Raw genomic sequence first — 25,727 nt, 5'->3', positions numbered from 1 at the left:
TCATTGGCCTTTTTTTTTTTTTAAGAGCATGGCTATCACATGATATTAAGAAGGCTGTAAGGAAATAAGCTCGCTTGGCAAGCCAACAGGAATCAAGATCTGTTCAGGATACGACACACCGCCTTTGCAGATGTTGTAGGGTGGGTATGGACAGCACAGACGGGCTTGCTAAGCAGGAGGAATCCTAAGGGGAGCGTTTCACCCAGCGTTTGCCTAAGAGCACAAAGAGAGCTTGAGAAATGGCAGAGCTTCCCAAAGCAAAGGCCAAGGCGGAGCGAGGCTCCGCCGTGTTTATCTCCTGGACACCTCTTTGTCCGGGAACAAAGGAGTGAAGGAACTGCTGGATACCGCTGACACAAAGGCTACTACTCTTGGTGGCACTGGGCTAAGTTAGGAGTACCTCTAGCGGACAGGAGATGGAAATCTTCACATACTCCGACCCTGAGCAAGCTTTACGGAAGGACGGATACGCTGCTTCAGTGGAAAGGACAGCAATTTCCGAGAGTGCATATGAATCAGCTTGCAACAATTGCTGAGTAAAACACTATTTGAGCTTGTTGTAGCCTACCACTTTTATGCCACAAATGTATTTTACAATGTATGTTTAGATAAGTTGATTGAAGCTGTGCTTTCTAGCAAAAAAGAAGTCAATTAAGTCTACAGTAAACCATGATAGCCCAAAGATGGTGGGAGACCTTTTAAGCTCCTAACCAAGGGTTATAAACTATTGTTCCAGTAATCACCTATGAATTATTTTTTTCTGCATTTAGTCATTGTTCCTTATATCTTGTCTCCTCCAGAATATCACATTTTACAGTGTTGAGCAAGCTGGTGTATACGGATCTTGCTTGCTGAGTATATAATTGTGCCTTATGGGGATTCCCTTCTGTTAGTGGTAAACTCGATATTGATCCATGAAGCAGGAGGACCTTTTTGTTGCTGTTTTTTAAATAATTGATCCATAAACTGATATTTGAAGGAAAATGCACTAGGCAAGAACCACTTTCATCCTTCAAAGTACTGTTAGTAAAAGAGCCTATGAACAATTTTTGGACCATATCCTTTGCCAATAGACCGGGTCGGATATTGTTTCAGGGAGTGAACTGGAGTCAGAGCCGCAATCTCGCTTGGAGCTAAGGCACTTGCCCGGTGCGCGGTACAGAAATTAGCAGCTGACGGGCATCAGTTGTCAGTATCTGCAGTATTTTTGAATGATGTGCCATATAGACTACAGTAATGGATTCGATGTAAGTTAATGGAGAGTAGCGGTTCCCAGGCAGCTCCTGCCGGCAGCGGCGATGAGGGTAGGCGTGCGAGGGCGGCAGCCAGCCCCTCGCCTGCCGGGGACACGGTCCTCCAGCTCTGTGCACGCACCTTCGGGGCAGACCTAAGCGCTGCCGCAGAAACGGCTGCTAGCTACATACACGCGTAACGAAGCCACCCACACAACGTTTGGACGCATTATTTACATGACAGCTATTACCGGATTTCTGACGGCAAGCCAAATATGACTTTTCTAAGTGAGCAGAGAAAAATGGAGAGCCTCCATTTCATCCTCTCGTCGGGGAACATGCTGAGATGTGGTTGCAGCAGCCTGGTTTCTTCCAGCCAAAGCCTGAAATCACAGCACACATTTGGTTCGCTAAAATGGGGAGTTACTAATTGGCTGGGTTTTTACAAGAAGTCACGTTATTTTTGTTGGGGACAACAGGTGCAGGGAAAATTATTCGGCCTAGGGCAGAAAGACCTAATCGTTGGGCTGCTGTTCAGCTAGTACAACCTTGATTATCCAAATGTCAGGGAGATACTGAATATGTTTGCATAATTAAGGCCTTGGCTAATGGCAGTGCTTTTAAATGTAATTAATAGCTTTCTGGGGATATGATTATTTTGAAAAATATGGAGATTGTGGTAAATGAGGTTCAATAACTGTGGCAGAACTAACAAGAGCTAGCATGAAATTAGTGGAGAATTAGGTGAAATACCAAATAATGAAGAAATCTGAAGTTATCATTCATTTTAAGGATATTACCCAAGTGCGTTCACAGGAGATTTCCCAGTCACTTTCTACATTAAATCTAACAAAAAGGATAAAAGCAAAATTACCTCTACAAAATTGTAAAATAAAATAAATGCTATGTCAGTTTTATAACTGCAATTGCCAAATTTATGTCCTCATTTAATAATAGTATTCCCTTTTTGTTTCTTCGGGTGGAGGTCGTTCTCATTTTCTTCAAGATTCCTTCCTACATTTGTAATGGAAAGTGGATGCTTTCTAACTAACAGTGCAATTTACATTTTTCAAATTACGTGCATGCCCAGGATCATGATTCAAATGAACTTTTATTGTCCTTTTTCTCAAATGTCAGGTAGACTCAATGATAAAAATGCAAAATACAGTCATCTGTTAGAAAAGCAACACTGTATCTGGATCAAAAAACAAAACAGGGTTGTTTTGCTGCTTAACCGGAAAACTGCAGGACGAGAGCGGCCTCCAGCGCCGTGCGAGAGGCACAGCTTTGCCTCAGAGGGCTCACAGAAAACCTGGGGGAAATAAGCAGCTCTGCAGAGCACCCTTCCCTGCATAAACAACTGGAAAACGGCTTTGTGTTTGGAAATATAGCTGAACTTCTCATACACTTCGCTCTAGGCAGAGACAATTAAAAGGAATTACCATATATATGCCAAGAAAATACTAAGGGTATTAAGTTTTTCTGCAAAATCTTTAACTTTTTTTTCCTTTTAAAAGAATAACAGAGAGCTACTGTGCCCTGCTGAGACCAACATCTGTGCAGACAATTAAACCCTTTTAGACTCCGAGCAGGGGAGACGCAGAGGAACTGGTCCTTTCTATTACATCCTCTGAAGGATTACAGATAAATAAAAGATTTTGCAAATAGCTGAGCACATACATAATTACAAAGAGGTCCTGCTGATTTATTTTTAAATAAATTTGGTTAACAATGAAGTTTTATTTTCTGAAAATCCTTGCTGGGGTATATTGGCACTTGGGTCCGAAATGCGGCACTGGCATCTTTGCAGTGTACCACGCTCCAGAGCAAAGCTGGATCTAACAAGACTGAATAATCAGTTGAACAAATCTTTGTGCTTTGTTCTTCAAATTTCACGGGAAATAATTCCACAAAACTTGTTTCATGACGGTATGACATCTCAAATTCATTGCACAGCCTTCTGGTTTTCTTCTTTAAATACCTTTTATCTCCTTGAACCTTTTCTAGCATTTAGCTGGTGTAGGGCAAGTAATGCAGAATATTTCTGCAAAGTATTCTCTCAAATGTAAGTATGTATCTGGGATTACAGTTGTGACAGGGCACTCCAAACCAGAAGTGATACCTGTATCAGGTGGCTTAAGTATGCAGCAAATTCAGTTTGGCTCTGAACAGCTTAAAATCTAAATGAAAAAGGTGAACGATGAAAGAAGGAAGTGAGATGAAGTGCTTTTCATAGAGAAGATGCCTTAACAAAATCTGACCTGTCAAAGTTTAACCTCTTGGCATACAAGCAATGAGAGATGAACGTGTTGCCTCTTATGACACCATCTTTAAGAAAAAGGCCTGTGTTGAAATACCAGGAAACAAGTATTAGCTGATTCTAAACTGTGAAAAACAGTACAACTCTCTGCCTACGACTTCATGCTTGTAACAGGTAGAGAAACTCTGACTGCAGTGATGGGACTGCACGAATGGTTTGCCTTCCTGCGCTCTCTGAACGGAGATTCGCACAACGGATTTACCCTAGAACACTACAAATACAAACGTAAGGATGTAACACCAGCAAAGCAAAAGTATTTCTGTTTACTTCCAATAGAAAACTGAAAGAGCAAGTCAGGCTATTTCTCATGAATTTTAAGAAAAATGACCGACACCTGGAGTAGTTCTCGGGTGAGAAATTCCAGTGCAAGGGAACTTCCTCGTAACTGCACAACTAGACATTCTCCGAACTCTCTCTTGCAACTCAGATTCCTCCAGCTGAGCCTTGAACAGCATGACTCTACTTATTAAAGTTTTATCTTTAAAATAAAATTTCTCACAGGTACGAGATACAGCACAATACACCATGTCTCTACCACAGAAGACTTTCCCTCATCCCAACACCTACATTTCCAGGCAAGAGAAACACTGGGACAGAAGCTGGGCAAGAGCCACAGTGTTCCCCAGGCTGGTCCTGGGTGACCAACACACCATGGCCACCACTATAGCATGCTGCTTTTATCCTCTGAATATATGTGGTAAACAGTAGGTGCCTAACCAAAGAGGCCTTCTCCGCTTAATAGGTCTTCTGGATCCTTTCCAGGAAGCCAGTTAGTCTTTGCCTCCCATTTTGAGGCCCTTGCTCCATCAGAGAAGTTACAAAGGAAATGCGAAGGTACATCATAAGATAACTAATGTTTTGTTATGTCCATCATGTAGACTGAGCTGTCACCTCGACAGCTGGCCACGCGCCTCATTGTCCGCAAACATCAGCTGGGGAGGTAGGAACACCTGCAGAGACACCCTACGCACAGAGGGGAAGAAAGGTGCATTTGTAAACAGCGGGAGACACCTTCCTTCCCTTCTGAAAATGTCATTCTGCTTCATATTTAAACACATGTGCCAAATGCAGCCTGATGTGCTTTAACACATAACTGGTGTCCAGTGTCCAGTTTCAAGAAGTACCAAAACTGCAGTGATGAAAATACTTATTTTAGCATGCAAATATGAGCCTCCCTACTTTTCAGTCTGTATTCAAACTTTTATTTCAAAATGTAGCTCATGTTGGAGAGATAGAGGACTTAAAAATTTGAAGAATAAATAATAGCTTAATTAAATTTGCACACTGAGTTAACTTCACAAAAAGTTTTAGGAAACTTATAATTTATGTGTGTTCTAATAAATGATCATGAAAGAGCACTCCTGCCAAAGCAGAAATAGTCAAAACTTAGATACTTGTGACTCTCTGTGGTTAACCATCTGCTGTCCACACTCCTGGATAGGACTTCTCTAGCCAAGGGATCTTCTGCTTTCAGGTATATCAGTGTATGAAAGAGTTATACTTGTTTTCATGAAGGGACTAAGCCATGTTCGTCCCTTCTTCCTACTGTGTCTTGAAATAGTGACTCTTAAATCACATACGCGTTTCAGCGATGAGCACGTTACAAAGCAGGTTTCAGTAAGTTTGCTTTGTAAGGAAGCCAATCCTTCTGCTTGCTCCACCAGAGTCAAGCCTCGAAGAGGCCAGCAGAAAACGAAAGTCAGTAGAAAAGTCTCCAGAAGCCAGAGTCAGTACGGCTCCAAGTGCTGCGCGCAGGCCACCGCGCTCTGCTGCGCTGCCAGCTTTTACTGGCTTTCGCCAGCGCTTAGCAGGGAGCAGCTTTAATCTTTCTGCCGGACCAGACTTCAGAGCTGGTTTGTGTTACAAGTTCGACTGATTCCAGAACCTGTCATAGTCAGGAAACGTGATGGGAGAGTAATGGAAAAAGTAATAATAACAGAAACATCAACAGAAACCTTTTAAGTGGGAATTTTCATTCTCATTACCTGAAATTTAAGTTGAAGCTGTGAGCTGCAGAGCGGAGGATAGATCAAATGTAATGGACGGTGATTCTTCCAATGGATAATGATTCCGCAAGAAACTGAAGGAGTTTAGCCTCAAAAACAACTCGGATAAAAATAAATCAAAAAATCTTTGCTAGTGTAGATGACACTGCACAACAGCAAAAGCCTCGAGACAACATATATTCTGGAATTATGCAAAGAATATCTATCTGCTGCAGTCAGTAAATAAAAGATTTCCTAAGGAAAATCATGCAGAATTTTTAGCAATTACCACTACAGGAGCATTTCAAATAATGAAGAAGTATAAAATACTGGCCTGTGTTCATTCCCCCCTTTTTGGTTTTCTCTTTCTATTGCAATTTCATTCTTTGACAGAAACCACCCAAACTCAGCTTCTGTGTTTTGACTGTTCAAACTAGAGAAATCTCAGCTCACACTTAAAGGAATGTGAAATGTCCAAGGCGCATGATTAACATACAGAAGTGATCTGACCCCATACAAAGACCATGTAATTTCAGTGTTACTGACTGCCAGGAGCAGCACTCTCTAGTGTGGGAAAAAGACATATATATAAAACACACACACAAATACACATACACATATAATATATGTACGTAAAGTCCATGGTACGAGAGAGGTTTATTGTTACAGTATCTAACAATCTGAAACTTGGCATTTCAAAGCACATTAGATGAACTTTGCTCTGCGTTCAATCGAATACTCTGAGATAGGATTTGACTTATTGATGAATTTGACGGTAATGCAAGATGTGTGCGTGTGTGTGCGCGCACGTGTATGGAGAGCAGGTGCTAGAAAACACTTTGAGAGGCACCTGAATGCATGAACTCAGCCCAAGTATTAGTTGGTTATGCTTGACTGTAGTTGTGATGTAAGATACACTGAACAAAAGATGCTCATCTTATATGTTACAAAAACCAGGTCATAGACTCAAATGGTATTTACTAGGCGTTTATGCCAGTCGATGTAGCAGCAGGAATCCATCTACTGGAAGCTCTGCTCAAACATACTGGGGTTATTTGCGAACTGTTACGACTAAGGCTACAGCAATGGATTCAACATGTACAGAAAAAAACTATTTAAAAAGAGGATACAAAATCCAAGTGCTTTCTTTATATTTTCTTAGCTCCAAATGTAACTTTTAACTCTAGATGATTATGTTTTCTCAGGCCCTTCATCTGCTCTGACATCCTCTGGAGAATGCACATGGTTTTTGTGCTCTTCGTGGCCCCAGTAATGGAAAACGCTCTCAGGTCACACGAGCGTGGTCCGCATTGCCAGACCGTGGAGAGCAATGCCACGCGGGCAGGGCGAACGCCTTCGGCTATTAGCTGGGTAGTGTGACCAGTGCCCTGGATTTAGTTGCAAAGTCCTCAGAGGATTTCAAGGCTCAGCTAATGGTTTTTCCTGGGAGTTAATGAGTCAGTCTTAATGCTTGTCACCAAATGCAACATCCTGGCAGACATCACTGTGATAAATAAAGTTGGGAAAAAGTATCCACGTCCACTTAATTTTTGCACTCAATCATAATTAAGAATGCATTTCCTGGTTAAAAAAATTAGCATGGCACAGGAGCTGATTTAGTATAAACTCTGGGGAACGCAGTCCTGGAGAAGCTCATAATTTCACAGGAAATTCAAATCCAAATATGTAGGAAGCAGAAGCTGCTTCAGTAGAGGATGATCTGTCCTGCGCTTAGTGGACAACAGCATATTAAGTGTTAATACTTCGTGGCTGATGTGGTGCTCTGAGCAGCACAGCAGTATTTGTCAAGCGGGAGGCTAATTACATATGTCAGATTTCTTTATTTCTTTGTAATATTTCAATCCTAAAGAATACACCCAACACCACCGTTTTAAGAGCATGCCTCATTTGCCCCAAATACTGCTCCTGAGCTTAGCAACCAACTTGCTGTATTTGTTAAAGAGACTATTCAAAAAATCAATGGCAAAGCGCACCTTAGCCTGAGAGCACGGACACATCCCCAGCCCAGCATTACCGATACTACGTGGGTCGTATCACCGACACGCTGAGTTTGGGGGGGGGGGGGGGGGACGGGACCTCCTGTGTCACTGCTAGCTGTTATTGTGCTGTCTAGCTCGTTTATTTGGATTTGTAAAAGGCTGTAAATAAAGCCCACGGCAGCGCCTTGGCAGCGATTCGGACTGCCCTCCTGCTTGAGGGTTTTTATGGCGTTCTCTGAAGCGCCTGGTCGGGGCGCTGCTGGGCACCGGGGAATGGCAGCTGCTTTTGGCTCTGCATCCGGATAATGCAGTGACTGGTGGAGCTGGTATATTGAAAATGTATACATTACAATCATGTGTGTCAGAAATCTTGCCTTTTTTTTTTTTTTTTTACTACAAGACTTCTTTTGGGGGTTACTTTTTTTCCACTTTCTCTTCTAATTGCAGCCATGCTGACATGCTGAATCAGCTGCCATTGCAGGCATGGTTTATACCAAAATTTTCTTCTTCTCAGCTCCATTTTCAGCACTAATTTTGATATTGATGGATTTGCTGTTTCAAACAGTGCATTAGGGATGCATTATTTCTCTTCTTCAAACAAGCGTCATCATGCCAAGAGTCAGAAACATACCCGGCAGCCTCAGGCAGACCATCAGGAAAGCTGCTGGACTTTGAGATTCATTGATCTGCAGAGTTGTTGTACATGGTAATAAACCGTATTTCCAATTTAAGGGCAGCTTTTTCCTGAAGATAGAGTAAAAGCCCAGCAGCTCCATGGTGACTGGTGCACTACGCAGGATTGCAGAGGACAGACTTACTACGCTCAAGACAAACAGCCTGTTTACCCAACAGCAACAGAAGTGGCACCCATCGGATGAGGAAAACCCGTCCAGAAGGTATCGAGCGCACACAGGTATCTGAAAGAGTAATGGGACACCTTCACTAATTCATTGATGTGCTTTCTAATGGAGAGCAAAGGCTAAACACGCAAGGAAAGGTCCACCAGATGTTAACACAAAATACAAAAATTAAAAAAGGGTTGAAATTGTTTGAGTTGCTGGATCATCAGTAAAATTAATTGATAATTAACTAACAAGTTGATGATGACAGCGGTTCATGGTCCCGGTTACAGTGTAGATCGTGCTGCTTCCTAACTGAGCCGTGCCATCTTGTGGGTACGCAGGAAATTACAGTTTCCACACCAGAACCAGCTTCAGTCTCAAACTGCTTACAACATTGCCATGGTTTACAGTTAGGTGGTACACTCTGGACAGATGCAAGTACAGCTTTTCTGCAATTTTCACTTTCCGACTGTGACTTTCCAAGCGCCAGTGATATATCTGCTTCTTACACATGCCAGGATTTTCCAGCTACTTCACAAACTGCTAACTTGGTCTGAGGGAATTTTACAATGAAAATAGAAAATAAGAGCGATACAACCTTTTCTGTTGTTATTTGGATTTTCTGTATGTTGCAACAAGGAAATAAGAACAGCAAAGCTTAAAGGAAAGAAACAAACAAAAAAGAAATATTAGGCATCAGCTTGAGAAATCCTCTCTTTCCTCTGGCTAAATAAGTTGTACCCCGTAAGTGCCACAGATCCAGTACAGGCTTGTCTGCGAACGGTAGGATTACTGCTTGTTTTGAACTTCCTCCTCCTGCTAATAAGAGATATTTGACAGTAGTCTGACTGAGTGGAATAATGCTGAATTTAGCACCTGAATTGTAGAGGATGTCTTTAAAAACCTTCAAACACGTGGCAGCTACTGACTTCAGTAGCGTTTCACTAATGGCCAGGCCACGAGCTATTAAAAAAAACCAGTCATTTAAGAACAAAAATGCCACAGCCACCATATACAGTTAAGAGCACTGCTGAGTACCCTAGCTGTTAAAGGAAAAAGAAAACATGCTGTTGCAGACAGATGTTGAAAAATAAAACTACTGGGTTCAGACCAGTATGTTCTTAGGCCATAAAACATGGCTGGAAAAACATTTTAATGCTTTTTCCTGAGCACAGCTAGTCTAACAAGTGCTAAATATCAAAAGGCCAATTCAGCTCCATTAGTGTGACTGGAAGTTCAGTCAGACTCAGAAGAACTGATGCTGCCATCCATCTCTAGGATCTAGGATGACATGATCCTCATTAACACGTTACTAATCAGCCCAGTTCAAAAGCTTAAGTGTCAGAGCAAGTAAAACCTGAACGTTACCAGAAGGGAATGTGGGATACAGGTAGCAGGGCTCCATGATGAAATATCTCCTTCTAATGGACACCTCCTGCTTCTGGGGACATGTGAGCCACGGGAAACTCCTCTGCAGCCCTCGCAGGACCCACGTGCACAGCCAGCGAGGGGTTTTGTAGGCAGAGAAGAAAGCTGCGGCTGGGTGAGAGACAGAGGAGATGGTCACCGTGCTGGCTGCTCTTCCTGTAACCAGTGCAAAGCGCATCTGTGCTCGCGGTGAACAACAACGGCCCACGCCTGCAGATGTGGTTTCTCGTATCTCCAACCAGCAGAAAGGTGTCCCGCAACAAGGTCAGAACTCTGAGCCCCATGGAGGAATTTATCAGATCTAGAGGACCGCTAATTATGATGATTTGAGACCCAGAGAGACATCTGTGCTCTTATTTTCAGGGAAAGATAGTAATCACAGATTTTTTTCATATGTATGGGTTTTTAGGCATTTCTTTTAACCTAGGACTGGTGGACCTCAGGAGATCCATGAATGACTTCTCAAAGCCCCATGGAAAATAACTTAGGAAAATAAACCCTGTTGTCAGGAGACTTAAATTATCTCTAACTACATCACTGCCTTATTTGCTCTTGGCTACAGACTTACCTTAATTCTAACTCACCTGTCTCTGCACAGCCAGCACCTGTACTCAGACCTTTGACTCCTCCTGTTTTTCTTTTAAATAGTAACAGCAACGAAAAGGTTGGGTTCAGTTCACACTGACTTAGATCAACATCAGGCTGCTTCAATGATTCACAAACTTCTTCCTGAGAAAAATATTATATTAATATTTCATTAATTAACATCAAAACAGAAAGCAATGGAGCAAAGGTATCTTCTACTGTACCTGCCCCTAATGAGGAGGCAAATTTGAATACAGTTAGTAAAATGAAGCACCTGAAGAAAAGCTTGGTAAAAGAGCTGAGGAGAATTAATTAGATTTATTTATTGATTAAAACAGATGCTCCACCCTTTCAAGAAAGAAGTGACTCAGATGAGGCCAGGAAGTAAGACAAAACTTCCTTCATTTGCTGATAAAGAGCTAGGAAAATATGGTAGGAAATCAAGAAACTGAACAAGAAGCTAATAAGAAAAGGTGGGAAATTCTTAAACTTTGCAACTGCAAATTTAACAAAATGTATTTAATAGAATGCAGATTTGCCATCAAATTTTGTAGTGGGAAATTCACCATTTTATTATAGGTCCTAGAATTGTTGATTACCGTGCTAGTCTGGGGCCTGAAATAACACTTTGGGGGGAAGTTGTTTCCAAAATGTGCCTGTGATAAAACAGCCCGAAATCTGATCTCTTGGGCTGTTTTGAGGATGTTCACAATTCTCAGGCAATTTGGTTGTCATAGCACCTTCAATAAAGTCCTACCAGAACATAGAAATATCACCTCTGAGGGGTTTTATTGGACAGTAAAACAAGCTGGCTTGGACTGGCATTAAGACATGGAGCATAGGCTTTAAGAACAACAACAAAAATAATTATCAAATGTTGTTTTATGTGAGTAATGGCAAAACTGGTCCTCTGGTAAAAAAATCCTGGAAAAACTCACATGAGAACACTGATGAGGAAAACATTGGTTTGCTTCAAACACAAAAAAGAAATATAACAAAAACAAATCTTTGCAGTACAAGTCGAGAACCGTAAGCTCTGCTCTTGGCTGCTGCAAAATGTCATCGCTTTACAAAACACACAAATCTATAGTGAGTTACACCAGGTGGAAATCTACCCCTTACTGCCCCAAATCATTCCCTCCCAACACTGACAAATAAAAATACAAGTAAGTCTATAAGGAAGTGGCCATCACAATGGAGGACCTGCAGACTTTATCACCAGCTGAGACGAAGTGCCAGCAGGGTGCGAAGCCTGTCTCAAATGCAGGCACCTACAAGTAAGATTTGAAGCCTAACCTGGATAAAGTGCTTGTTTAAAAACCTGTATTATATTTTCAGATCATGACATTAGGTCCACTGAATTCCTTCACAGCACTATAAGACAGTGTGGCTTGAAGAAAAGACTGATCTTAGCAGATATAAGTATATGCACTGAATTTTGACTGAAGCATAATTCTATCAGGAAAAAAAAAAACAAATATTTTTGTTAACTGCTTTCAATAGTCTGGAAGATAGCCTCAGTTCTTGGTGGCAACTATGGATCCAATATTTAATTTGCCTATTTTCCTTCCATCGTGACACCTGGGTATAGTAATGTCAGCAGCTATTCGGGGTCCTGTGCATGTTTTAAAAGAATGAAAAAAGCATATTAGAACAATTCTTGGCATCTAGGACATGAAATGCTCATTTTTAACATATCTTTGAACATATCAGGTGAAATAAAAAATAGATACCAAATAATTTATACTGTGTATGTACCCCAGCTAAAGAGGACAAACTGGTTAATCTCATGTCTACCATAAACCATAGAAGGCTGCTGGGGGGTGCAAGCACAGAATTAAAACTATGAATGCCAAATTGGTTTGCTGAAAACCTTTTGAATAGGCTTCACCCAAAGGAAGAAAACAAAAAATTAAGTAAAAATTGGATCTGATACTGTTTTTGTGAGTAGTGATACTAAGGTTCAATACGCTATTTGACTTAATCCCATATGAATTACGATAAAATAGCATGGTTCAGAAAGCAGTCATGTTCAATAGACTAAAACAAGTAAACTGACAGGCCTAAAAAAATAAGAGTTAATGAGGTATCATCATTTTACTAGGGTGTCTTTAGTGGTTCTGCCAGAAACCATCTGTTCTTGGTCCAATACTCTTTCAAAACTTTGGCAGCGGTCTTGAAGGAAATGAAATTAATTCTGATAAAAATATGAGAGGACAAAAAAAATGTGTGGTATGGCAAAATGATGAGCACAAATCAGTTACACAGATCGACTTGGAATGCTTTTTGACTGAGATATAGCATACACCCTACGAAAACATAAAATCAAGTGATAATATCCTCACATGAGCTGCATTAGTGGTTATCTTTAGTTACCAGGAAGCTGAACTTAGAGCAACATGCATTTTAATATAGTAAAAGGTTGTATATCTAGGAACAAGGAATGTAAATCACACTCACAGGATAGCTCTTGGTATATCTCTGAGACACATTACGGTTTAAAAAGTTACCTACATAATTTCCTGACTGCAAATTCCCCAGTGCAATGCTAATAACACAGAAATGGATTCAATTACTGCACACAGGAGAACAGGAATCTTGCCTGGAACCATGTGGTGAAATCACCTTTATACAGCATGTTAGTGAAACTAACACCACAAGCAGTTCTGATAAACAAACTTTTAGCTCAAGATCAGCCAAGTTTTCAGAAACAGAGCTCCAAGAGGACGTTAGCAGTGGCTTGATTCATTTATGAAGATCTCCAGTCAAGAAGATATTTTGGAGAGAATAAGGCACTTAAATCTTGCAGGAACACACACACACTCCAAACATTCAGCTGTAAGTTAAAACCTGAAAATTTCAGGCATGAAATAAGATAAATATTGCAACAGAGCTCATATAGGGCTGTAATTGCTTGACTTAACCATTTCATACAGTGCGTGTGATATCTCAGTTGAAAATCATGGGCTTAATGAAGAAATTGTTAGTGAGCTCTGTGGTCTGTTATTCAAGGCAGGATAGCTGCTTCTCTGCCAGTTCTCTCTCAAGGTCTAAATGTCCTTTAATTGCATTAATACGAAGTGAAGAAAGATCTGTATCTAGAAATTCAGTCCCATAAAAGAACAATGTTTTCTTTCCACAAGAATCTGGCAGATGCCAAGTCCCGGCTTACTCAGGAATGATGTCTTGGTACCCCTACACGGAGCTTTTGTGATCATTTAGTCTTGCCTTCAGCACAACAACAATGAAACACAGAGAGTGTCCACCAAACTGGTTGATTCATAATTGGTTTCTATTATGGCTGCACAATAAAATTCTGGGCCCATCGTAATGCCTGTTTGTAAGCCCGAGACCTCTTAGGACTACGTTTGATAAATTTATTTTCAGCATAGAAGCAAGTAAGGGAAGCAAGAAGTAAAAAGTCATGCTTAAAAACTTCTTTTCACTTCCCTTTAATGTATTACCCCCAACTACAAGTGCTTCACATTTCATTCATCAGCCCTCTTCTTGCTCCTACATTTTCTCTAGCACAATGTCTCAGCAGTATCTTTGGCCTCATTGAGGCCAAACAGGATCAGAAACTTGTGCAATGTGACAGCCCGACGCGCTGGGCTGCTGCCACTGGATACGAGGAGGTCGCTGTTAGGATTTTGCAGGGGAATGTGGTTGGATGGGGTTGGGATTAGACTGATTTTCTGCACTGGGAGGCAAGAGCCTGAGGAAGCGTTGGGCTGCTACCAATGCAGTTGGAGGCAATATGGAAAGCGACAAACCGACTTTTTTTTTTTGGCCTTAATTTCTGCCCTTACAAGGCTATGAACCATGGCACTCTTCCTAGTACTGCCTTAACTGTGTCTAAATTTGTTTGTGTTAATCTAAAAGGGGTCAAAAACTCTCCTCACGTTTATGCTGATGCACAGCCGGAGTTCATTCCATGGCACAAGCAGAGCTTCTCTGGGGTTACGCTAGTATCATGTGAAGTAGACGCTGGCTTAGGATGACTCTCCTTCAAAGTTGGCCGTCATACTCACAGGATCGATGAACTGCAAGGAGAAAAGAGATGCACGTTTAAAGTCTGCAGTGGACTTCAAGGAAGAATTTGTTTTTTTTTCCCCCCCGAGCTCTAAGATCTCCCTTCCCCTTCTTCTTTTCTCTCTTTATTTCATTCCTGTGAAGCAAAAAAGCCATCCTGAAGCGCCCAGACTTTCAGTTAGCTGAGTCAACTCAGGTAGCAGCTCCACTGGAGATGGTCACGATTTTCACAAGCTTCCGCTCTTTCCTGGCTTTCCCACGCCAAGAAAATCACAGGTTTGTTTTTCTTTCAGTCTAAATAACAGGGACAAACTCTACCACTGCTTCCTACCTTAGAAAGTTCCTCTTAACCTACTTTTTTTTTTTCCAGGCAAGACGGGAAGTCTCAGGGCAACGGGGCTTGTTCTCGCCTGGTCTGCTCCGAGGGGCTCCGCTGGCTGCGGTTCCCGGGGCGGCCGGGCCGGCCGTGCTCGTTGCCTTTGCTGCTCCGTGTCACCCTCTGTCCTCGTAGCACGCGTACCGAGAAGCAATGCAGCGTTTGTGACAGTCACGCTCTTACGACAAACAAATTGTTTGTCTTTCAGGAAGCAAAAGCAGGGCTGGTGACAGGGGAGACAACTGATCCCAAGGAAGTTATTACATTGGTCCATTAACTAATTTAAAGCACATCTTGATGACAGGAGCGATGGCAGCACAGGGAGTTTTGCTTTGTTTTATATCTAGCATAGCTGCTTCGATGTCAGTGGAGTTTTTGCTAGCCATGAAAATAACTTCTACGCCAAAAATAAAAAAGAATAAAGTAAAATTGTTGTTCTTTATACATTTTGTAATTTTGGCTATGTTTGAATTAGAAAGTATCACTAAAAGTGTAATGCAGTTGTTATGAGACTATTACTAGTATTTTTTTGTGTGAAATTTTTTGTAAAATGAAAACTGGCAGTATTTTTTTGTAATTGTCCACAAATATTTGGATTGCCAACACACTTTCTGAACTCTATGAAATGGAATTTTGATACATTAAAATCCTTCAGGGTCGTTGTTGTTGCTGTGGGTAGCTCATATCTAGGAATAACATCTAGGGTAGCTTCACATCTAGGGATACAAAAGGCTTGAGGAAATTCTCTTTCTGAAACAGCCTGCAAATATCTACTGTCATATTAGATCAGTAATATAATTCCAAATATTATACTGAAACTCTTGTAAACTACACATAGATTTTTTTTTTGGTGTGTTTTCATATGAGTTGAAGAAGTCTGCAAAATACAATTAGTGCCAATATAAAAAAAAGATGTATTTGTCATTATTCTGGTATCTAAATGACAGATATGATTTACTAGTTTCTAAAGCAGCATAAACTCAATGCTTTAAAACCTATTGCCTAGATATTCTCCTGCTTTCTAGATACTGGATTTTCTTTCCATTTGCTTTATTCATCCAAATGGCACAGTAGGTTTTGAAGTTAAAAGTTAATTTTATTCCATGTGCTTGCCTCAGAAGTGCGGCACGTGATAGGGTGAGGTTGCTGTTGAGTTTTCGTGCGTTTGCATCCGCTTATTTCCGCGGTAGCGTTTGTAGTTTGGGGCGTTCGAGAGAGCAGCCCGGAGGACAGTGCGAAGTGTGCGCGCACAGAAACGTGAGCCAGCGCAGGGCACGGCCGTGCGAGCCCCGCACACGCACACGCACACGCAGTCCCGGGTTAGTGACTCATGGTGCTCCTCCGTTCGGGTTGCCCACCGTCCAGCCCGCCCCTGGACTGGACGGGGTAAAGCCCTTCCAGGCGGCCTCAGGATCCACACGAGGTTTCGAGGTTTCGGAGCGCTCCGTTTTCCACTCGGGAGTTCAAATTTAGCTGACAGATATGAAAAATCCCATGAAGTTTTTTAAGTGCGAAAACTCTCCAGCGTTTAAGCTGTGGTGAGTGCTGCAAGAGCTTTTCCAGCTAAGGCTGACACTGATTTATGTTTGTAATTCGGCCCCCCTTGATACATTTTCTCGTCCCTTGCTGCGACAGCAACGCTGCTGTTTCCTGCCGACTCCAGACACTGTGTGTAAGTTGTCCCCCTTGGGGGGGATTTTTACCATGCAAATAAGCGACTCTTGTGACTCCACCTTACTCCAACCCTTTCCTCGCTCCTCCTCACCCAGCCTCTCTCGCCTCTCTTTCCCCACTGGAAATCCCGCTCCGATGGCCCCCGTTCCCCGCAGGAGGGGCCGAGGGCTCCCACGGCGCCCGGCCCGAGCGAGCGGCCTCCCCCCGCCCCGAGGGCTACCCCCGCACCCCGCTCCCCCGGGCGAGCAGCCCAGCAGCCGCGGCGATGGGCGGGCGGGCGGCCGCGCCGCGCCGCGCCGGCAGAGGGCGCCGTCGGCCCGCGGCTGAGCGCCGCCGCGCACCGGCCGCTGCTGCGGCACCGCGCTGCGCGGCCCGCAGGATGCAGAAGAAACACGGGAAAGGGAGGGCGGGGAGGGAAAAAGGGGAAAGAAGAAAAGGAAGAAAGGAAGGGGTAAAAATAAAAAAGGAAAGAGAAAAAGGGGAAAGAGAAAAGAAGGAAAGAGAAAAGGAAAAGGAAAGAAGGAAAAGGGAAAAAAGAAAGCATAAACGAAAAGGGGCAGGGAGCAGAGCGCGGGCAGCGCCGCGGCCGGCGGCGCCCGCAGCGGCAGCGGCAGCGGCAGCGGCTCCGCTCGGGGCCGCGTCCCGGGGGGCGGCGCTGCGCGGCGGGGGCGGGGCCGGGGGCGGGGCCGGGGGCGGGGCGGGCGGCGCGGGGGCGGGGCGGGCGGCGCGGCGCGGCCAATGGGCGGCCGGGGGGGAGCGGCGGCGGGGTGAAGAGCGGCGGCACCGATGAGCGCGGAGCAAAGTTTGAGCCGGGCGGCGGCAGCGGCGGCGGCGGCAGCAGCGGCAGCAGCAGCGGCAGCAGCGGGGCCGCGGATTACAAACCGAGCGGGCCCGGGGGCGGCGGCGCGGCGGGGCCGGCGCTGAGCGGCGATGCGGCGCGGCGGGGCGGCGGCGGCTGCGGCGCGGAGCGGGCGGCGGAGGCGCTGAGCGGGCGGCGGGCGGCGGCGGCGGCGCGGTGAGTGCGCGGGCGGCGGCGAGCCCGGCGGCGCGGCGGATGCGGGCCGGGGGGCGCCGCTGAGGGCGGCGGCGGCGCCGGGCCCCGCCGTGGGCCCCCCCCCGCCATGGGCCGCCCCCCGCCGCCGCCGCTGCTGCTGCTGCTGCCGCTGGTGGTGGCGGCGCCGCCGCCGGGCGCGGCCGCCGGGGCCGAGCCGCGGCAGGTCTTCCAGGTGCTGGAGGAGCAGCCGGCCGGCACCTGGGTGGGCACCATCGCCACCCGGCCCGGCTTCACCTACCGCCTCAGCGAGCACCATGCGCTCTTCTCCATCAACGCCACCTCGGGCGCCCTGCACACCTGCGCCACCATCGACCGCGAGAGACTGGCCAGCGACGTGGTGGACCTCGTGGTGCTCTCCAGCCAGCCCACCTACCCCAGCGAGGTGCGGGTGCTGGTGCTCGACCTCAACGACAACGCGCCCGTCTTCCCCGACCCCTCCATCATGGTGACTTTCAAGGAGGACACGGGCAGCGGGCGCCAGCTTATCCTGGACACCGCCACCGATGCTGACAGCGGCACCAACGGCGTGGACCACAGCTCCTACCGCATTGTGGCTGGCAACGAGGAGGGTCGTTTCCGACTCAACATCACCCTCAATCCCAGCGGCGAAGGAGCTTTCTTGCACCTGGTTTCCCGGGGCGGGTTGGACCGGGAGGCTACCCCCAGCTACCAGCTGCTGGTGCAAGTGGAGGACAAGGGAGAGCCTCGTCGGCGGGGGTACCTGCAGGTCAACGTCACCGTCCAGGACATCAATGACAACCCGCCCATCTTCAGCCAGACTCTCTACCAGGCCCGCGTGCCTGAGGATGCGCCTGTTGGTGCCAGCGTTCTCCACGTGGCAGCGGCGGATGCTGATGAAGGCACCAACGCTGACATCCGCTATCGCCTGGAAGGAGGCGATGGTGGTGGTGGGGAGGGAGTCGGGAGCCTCCCGTTCGAAGTGGACCCCGAGAGCGGGGTGATCCGCATCCGGGAGCCTCTGGACTACGAGGCGCGGCAGCAGTACTCGCTGACGGTGCAGGCCATGGACCGTGGCGTGCCCGCGCTGAGCGGCCGGGCCGAGGCCCTCATCCGTCTACTCGACGTCAACGACAACGAGCCCCGCGTGAAGTTCCGCTATTTCCCTGCCACCTCCCGCTTCGCCTCCGTGGATGAGAACGCAGCCCCTGGCACCGTGGTGGCTCTGCTGACGGTGAGCGACGCTGACTCCCCTGCGGCCAACGGAAACATCTCTGTGTCAATCCTAGCGGGGAATGAGCAGCGGCACTTTGAGGTGCACAGCAGTAAGGTACCCAACCTCAGCCTCATAAAGGTGGCAGCCGCCTTGGACCGGGAGCGCATCCCAGCCTACAACCTTACTGTGGCGGTGGCTGATAACTTTGGAGCTCCGCCGCCACCCTCTGGCTCCCCTACTTCTTCCCTGGCTCCTGATGGGGCAGCAGCGGCTCCTGTGAGCCGCTCGTCGGTGGCTAGCCTGGTGATCTTTGTGAATGACATCAATGACCACCCCCCAGTCTTTGGGCAATCGGTGTACAGGGTGAACATCAGTGAGGAGGTGCCACTGGGCAGCTACGTGCGGGGCTTGAGTGCCACAGACCGTGACTCTGGCCTCAACGCCAACCTCAAATACAGTATTGTTTCAGGCAATGAACTTGGCTGGTTTCGTATCAGCGAGCACAGTGGGCTGGTCACAACAGCTGGCCCTGATGGTAGCACAGCTGGGCCTGCTGCAGGTATGTCCACTGCCCATGGGCTGGACCGAGAGACTGCCTCTGAGGTGGTGCTCAACATCAGTGCCCGTGACCAGGGAGTGCAGCCCAAGTTTTCCTATGCTCAGCTGGTGGTCACCATCCTGGATGTCAACGATAACAAACCTCGCTTCAGTCAACCTGAGGGCTACCACGTGTCCCTGGCTGAAAACTCTCCTTTGGGAACAGAGTTGCTGATCCTGAGTGCTACTGATGGTGATCTGGGGGACAATGGGACTGTTCGCTTCTCCCTGCAGGAAGCTGAGCCAGCGGTGGCAGCAGGTGGCTCCTCTGTGGTGGCCCCTCGCCGGGTCTTTCGCTTGGATCCTGTGTCAGGCAAGCTCAGCACCGTCTCTCAGCTGGACAGGGAGGAGCAGGCTCACTTCTTCCTGCAGGTTCTGGCCACTGATTTAGGTTCTCCTCCTCTTTCTTCTATAGCTCGGGTTAACGTGAGTCTGCTGGATGTGAATGACAATAGCCCTGTGTTTTACCCTGTTCAATACTTTGCCCATATCCAAGAGAATGAGCCAGCTGGAACTTACGTGACTACAGTGTCTGCCACTGATCCTGACTTGGGACCCAATGGGACAGTTAAGTACAGCATCTCTGCTGGAGACACCTCCAGATTTCAGGTCCATGGCCAGACAGGGATCATCACAACAAAAATAGCCCTTGACAGAGAGGAGAAAACTGCTTACCAGTTACAGATAGTGGCCACTGATGGTGGCCATCTCCAGTCACAGAACCAAGCCATTGTCACTATCACTGTCCTGGACACTCAAGACAACCCGCCTGTTTTCAGCCAGGGCATGTACAGTTTTGTTGTCTTTGAAAATGTTGACATAGGCTACCACATAGGTACTGTTTTTGCTTCCACCATGGACCTCAACACCAACATCAGTTACCTTATCACAAGAGGTGACCAAAGGGGCATGTTTGCCATCAACAGAGTGACAGGCCAGATCACCACAGCTAGTATTATTGATAGGGAAGAGCAAGCGTTTTACCAGCTGAAAGTGGTGGCTAGTGGTGGAGCAATAACTGGAGACGCTGTAGTTAATATAACTGTCAAAGACTTAAATGACAACTCCCCCCACTTTATTCATGCGGTGGAAAGTGTAAATGTGGTTGAAAACTGGAAAGCTGGGCACACCATATTCCAGGCCAAAGCTCTTGATCCTGATGAAGGTGTTAATGGAGTGGTCCTTTACAGCCTTAAGCAAAACCCAAAGGGCTTGTTTTCAATTAATGAAGAAACAGGTGCCATAAGCTTAACAGGACCACTTGATATAAATGCCGGGTCTTACCAGGTAGAGATTCTGGCCTTGGATATGGGGGTTCCACAGTTGTCTTCTAACTTCATCCTGACTGTCTCTGTTCATGATGTAAATGATAATCCACCTGTGTTTGACCAGCTTTCCTATGAAGTTACTATTTTGGAGTCAGAGGCTGTGAATTCCAGGTTCTTTAAAGTACAGGCTTCTGACAAAGATTCAGGTGTGAATGGAGAAATAGCTTACAGTATAATTGAAGGAAATACTGGATATGCCTTTGGCATATTCCCAGATGGTCAGCTGTATATAAAGAGCGAACTGGACCGTGAACTTCAAGAAAGATATATTTTACTGGTTGTTGCCTCTGACAGAGCAGTAGAACCACTCAGTGCTACTGTGAATGTTACTGTAATTCTGGAGGATGTAAATGATAATAGGCCACTGTTTAACAGCACCAACTATGTCTTTTATTTTGAAGAGGAGCAGAGCGGTGGATCGTATGTAGGTAAAATAAATGCTGTAGATAAAGATTTTGGGCCAAACGGTGAAGTCAGGTATTCATTTGAGCATATGCAACCAGATTTTGAACTGAACACAATAACTGGTGAGATAACGAGCACTCATCAATTTGACAGGGAGGCTCTTATGAGGCAACGGGGAGCTGCAGTATTTAGTCTTACAGTAATAGCAACAGATCAAGGATTGCCAAAGCCTCTAAAGGATCAGGCAACTGTACAAATCTATATGAAAGATATCAATGACAATGCCCCCAAATTTTTAAAAGATCTCTACCAAGCTACTATATCAGAACTAGCAGCAAATCTGACACAGGTTCTGAGAGTTTCTGCCTCAGATGTTGATGAAGGGAATAATGGGTTGATTCACTATTCTGTAATCAAAGGAAATGAAGAAAACCAATTCACAATAGATGGTAGCACAGGCCAGGTGACATTAATAGGCAAACTAGATCATGAAGCTACTGCGTCGTATTCACTTGTCATCCAAGCGGTGGACTCTGGAACAGTTTCCCTAAGCTCAACTTGCACGTTGAGCATTGATGTATTGGATGAAAATGACAACAGTCCTTCCTTCCCTAAATCAACTTTGTTAGTGGATGTCCTGGAGAATATGAGAGTTGGTGAACTTGTGTCCTCTGTCACTGCCACTGATTCGGATTCAGGTGACAATGCTGACCTTCATTATAGTATTACAGGGACAAACAATCACGGGACCTTTAGCATCAGTCCCAACACTGGTAGTATTTTTCTTGCAAAAAAATTGGACTTTGAGACGCAGTCTTTGTATAAGCTAAATATAACAGCAAAGGACCATGGAAGGCCGCCACGGTCATCTACAATGTCAGTAGTAATACATGTTAGGGATTTTAATGATAACCCTCCTAATTTTCCTCCGGGGGACATTTTTAAATCTATTGTTGAGAATGTACCTGTTGGTAGTTCTGTCATTTCTGTAACTGCTCACGATCCAGACGCAGATATCAATGGGCAGTTAACGTATGCAATCATTCAACAGATGCCAAGAGGTAACCATTTTCGTATAGACGAAGTCAGAGGGACAATATTTACCAATGCTGAAATAGATCGTGAGTTTGCTAATCTCTTTGAATTAACGGTCAAAGCAACCGATCAGGCTGTTCCTGTGGAATCCAGGCGATTTGCTGTGAAGAATGTGACTATTTTGGTGACGGATCAAAATGACAACATTCCTGTGTTCATATCACAAAATGCTCTTGCAGCTGACCCTTCAGTTGTGATCGGTTCAATCCTCACTACAATTATCGCTGCAGATCCTGACGAGGGTGCCAACGGGGAAGTGGAGTATGAAATAATCAATGGAGATACTGAAACCTTCATTGTGGATCGTTACAGTGGAGATTTAAGAGTAGCATCAGCTTTGGTTCCTTCTCAGCTCATCTACAATCTCATAGTTTCTGCCACGGATCTTGGCCCCGAAAGAAGAAAATCTACCACTGAGATGACTATAATTCTGCAAGGGGTTGATGGGCCTATCTTCACTCAGCCGAAATATATAACCATCTTAAAAGAAGGTGAACCTATTGGGACAAACGTCATATCTATAGAAGCAGCTAGTCCACGGGGTTCGGAGGTTCAGGTGGAATATTACATAGTGTCTGTCCGCTGTGAAGATAAAAGTCTGGGACGCCTCTTTACTATTGGGCGCCATACTGGTGTGATCCAGACCGCTGCCATTCTGGACAGGGAGCAAGGAGCGCGTCTCTACTTGGTGGATGTTTATGCCATTGAAAAATCATCTGCTTTGCCCCGCACGCAGCGAGCTGAGGTAAAATTTTTACGTGCTGATTACTTATACGTTTCCTTCTTAACTAAACCATTTTATGTGTGTGTTGTGTTACCTGACCATTTTAAAGATGTTAGTGCACAGCAGAAGTGAGCTGAAAGTAAAGTCTGTTGGTTCATTAGTTCGAGATAACTTTTCAGTCAGTGTGCCTCCAACTGTATTCCTCAAAGCTGCCTGTCTAGAAGCTTGGCAGAGGTGTGGGTATAGTGCTTAGCCTTTGCTACTCCAGACATGACATTTCTAAAATAAATTTTAGATACTAGATATTTTAGCTTTAATTACAGGCATCTCTGAGTTCTGCATGCCTTCTCACTTTTTCAACGATTGATTAGTTTTAGTCTTTCTATTCCTATGTGAGCTATTACTGGACTTCTATTACAGTTGACAGGTCAATATGTGTCTGAGAGTTGCCTAGCAGGGCGTTGCTGTCTGAACAGTTCTTTGTGTCCCAGGTCTAGGCATACTTATTCTCCCCTCCCTTGTGGGAGGGGGAATTCACTTTGTTCCTGGTGAAGTTCCTCAAACGGATCTCCTCATGTATCTCAGACTTGCTGTTATTCTTTTCTTTATGCTCACAGATGAGCATGAAAATGGTCTTGTTTCTGTTCTCAGATGTGCCTGACTTATGAAAGTATTAACGTTTCAGCAGGAAACCTTCCTTATCAGAAAGTTATTTGCTTTGCATTTGAGTGAAGGGGTCTTTCAGGTCTGCATAATTAGCTTGAGCAGTGAAGGGTGGAAGACAGGTCTGAAGCCTCAGCTGTGAGGCGCAAATGCTGTAATTGCTGCTTTTGCAGTGTATGTTAACTGAGCCACAGAGCTAAAAGCCGTTCATATCGCCTTCTAGATGAAGACTAAAAAAGCTGTTGTGAAAGAGAGTCTTATTTGGTTTAACTTGCACCGTATTTGTAGCTGCCTTCCGCATCTTGCTATGAGTCCTTTAACTTTCACTCCCCGGCAATCTGGAGCCGGCACTGTCGAGTAGGTCAACCAGCAGGGGATGCCGGAAGCGCGCAGTGGCCCAACCCTTTCCCTCGCCCGGGTAGTGCGTTGCCTCGATATTGCACAGCCTTTCGCGTGCCGGACCTTACCGTCGTACATATTTCCACTTCAGAGTTAGGTCTTTCAGTTCTGAGCCACCAATGTGGTCGTTTGGGATCTTTCTGCCTTAGTTAACATGGTATTTTTAACTCTGTTACTTGGCATCTGTAACTTTTTGTTTTAATCAGCACTTTGTTTTACTGCGTTTTAAGTATGGTCTGTTAAGGCATGTAGCCTCACTTTCTGGTACTAGTAGTACTTGATGCTCTACAAAACGATCATTTGTTTTAAGCTGGGAATTTGAACAGTGCTTGAACTCAGAAAAGATTTATCAATGTGTAAATGATGGAGATAATTTTAATGGTGTACATAGTGTAATGTTTTTTGTTTGATTATCACGTGAGGAGGAACTGTAATGTATCTGAACATTGCTTGTTTTAGAAGTGAGTGCTATTAGTTTATGTAATGCATAATATAAATGATAAAAGGTTCCTGTTATATATGTCTCTGCAGCCTTGCTAGTAACTTGTAGAAGATAAAAGCAAAAATTGATAAAATTGAGTAACTGCTAGATCATTTTTTTGTCCTGAAGAGTGGTTGTTTTGAGGATTAAGCCTTTCTCAGTGGGTGTCTGAATGACAGTCCCACAACTTTAGTCTGCGCGCATGAATGAAGAGCTTCTTAACTAAAGGGCTGATAGGGAACCCTATGTTTGAGATAGTTTCACAAACTGTAAAACTAAGAATATTTGAGCAATGAAGAAAACAACTATTGAAATCTTAAACTAATTTTACGTTGTTGAACATCAAACCACTCCTGAAATCAAAAGCAAATGTTTTATTCTGCAAAGTCTATTGAAAGCATTAATCAGGAGCTAGAATTTCATATTACTATTTGCTGCATCTTTACAGTTTTTAAAATGCTTTCCCCCTAAAAAAGCATTAGTTTATATTTCTAAAGAAGCACAGTATTATGAATGATAGTCAGCTTTCAATGTTTTTTTAAAAAAAAAACATAATCACATCCAGTCTTTCTCAACTGATTTAGCTTCCCCCAAATAGCTTTTGCTATCATTCTTTTGAAGAACTACTATACTAATATTCTGTACACCAGCTAACTATCAGAGGATGCTGAACTTTTGCAACTTATGCAACTTTTTCCCATGTTGCTTTTACGCAAGAATTTTGTGTTTGAGTACTAGTTTAAAGTCCTGAGTGCATGCATTTCAACCTTAGTTTACTGCCAGTCTTCCATAAGAAACAGCCACTGCCCAAGTACATTAGCACTATTTCTTTACCTTTAAAACCCTGCCCTAGAAAGCACTTGTGCTAAAGGCTTCCTTTGTCAAATCTACAGTTCAGCAGCTTTAATGTTTTCCTTTAATTCTAATTTGTAAGGTGATGACTAGCATGGTGGAATGGCCAGAACTCTGATTAGGAACGATGACTGTATGAACTGTTGGAATACTAAAGGCCACAAAACTGAAGTATTTTTTTTTTGTATATAATGTCTTTGCCTCAACTTTGTAGAAACAGCATTATAATTCAACATTCCTGCGGGAATACATAGACAAACTAGTATGTTAGGTATCACTGCGTTTGAAACTGTCACTTTTCTGAGCGGATGAACTGTCTGAGCTGTCACGAGTTTTGTTAATGAGAAAAAGACCAACTCTTTTGCATTTTCCTTCTCTCTCAAAAAGAGCATGCTAGCTTTTGGTTTTAGATTTGGTTAAGGAGGAAAAGAATACTGATATGATATGCTTAACGTCTCCATTCTTCCTTACTGTTTGTTAC

The 25,727-nt window shown here is 44.8% G+C and overlaps 1 protein-coding gene across 1 annotated transcript in view; it reads left to right on the top strand.

The window, feature by feature from the left end:
• The first annotated feature begins 17,595 nt into the window (after positions 1-17,595).
• FAT4 (FAT atypical cadherin 4) overlaps positions 17,596-25,727 on the top strand; it is a 143,626-nt gene continuing 135,494 nt past the window's right edge. The window contains exon 1 of the mRNA XM_062573988.1: positions 17,596-22,872. Within this exon, the coding sequence (XP_062429972.1) occupies positions 17,596-22,872 (5,277 nt within the window). The remainder of the gene's footprint in view (positions 22,873-25,727) is intronic.

Source organism: Rhea pennata, chromosome 4, assembly GCF_028389875.1.
Source record: "Rhea pennata isolate bPtePen1 chromosome 4, bPtePen1.pri, whole genome shotgun sequence".
NCBI classification, from domain to species: Eukaryota; Metazoa; Chordata; class Aves; order Rheiformes; family Rheidae; genus Rhea; species Rhea pennata.
The sequence above is the reverse complement of the archived record's forward strand: the minus strand, read 5'-3'. Positions and strand labels throughout refer to the sequence as shown.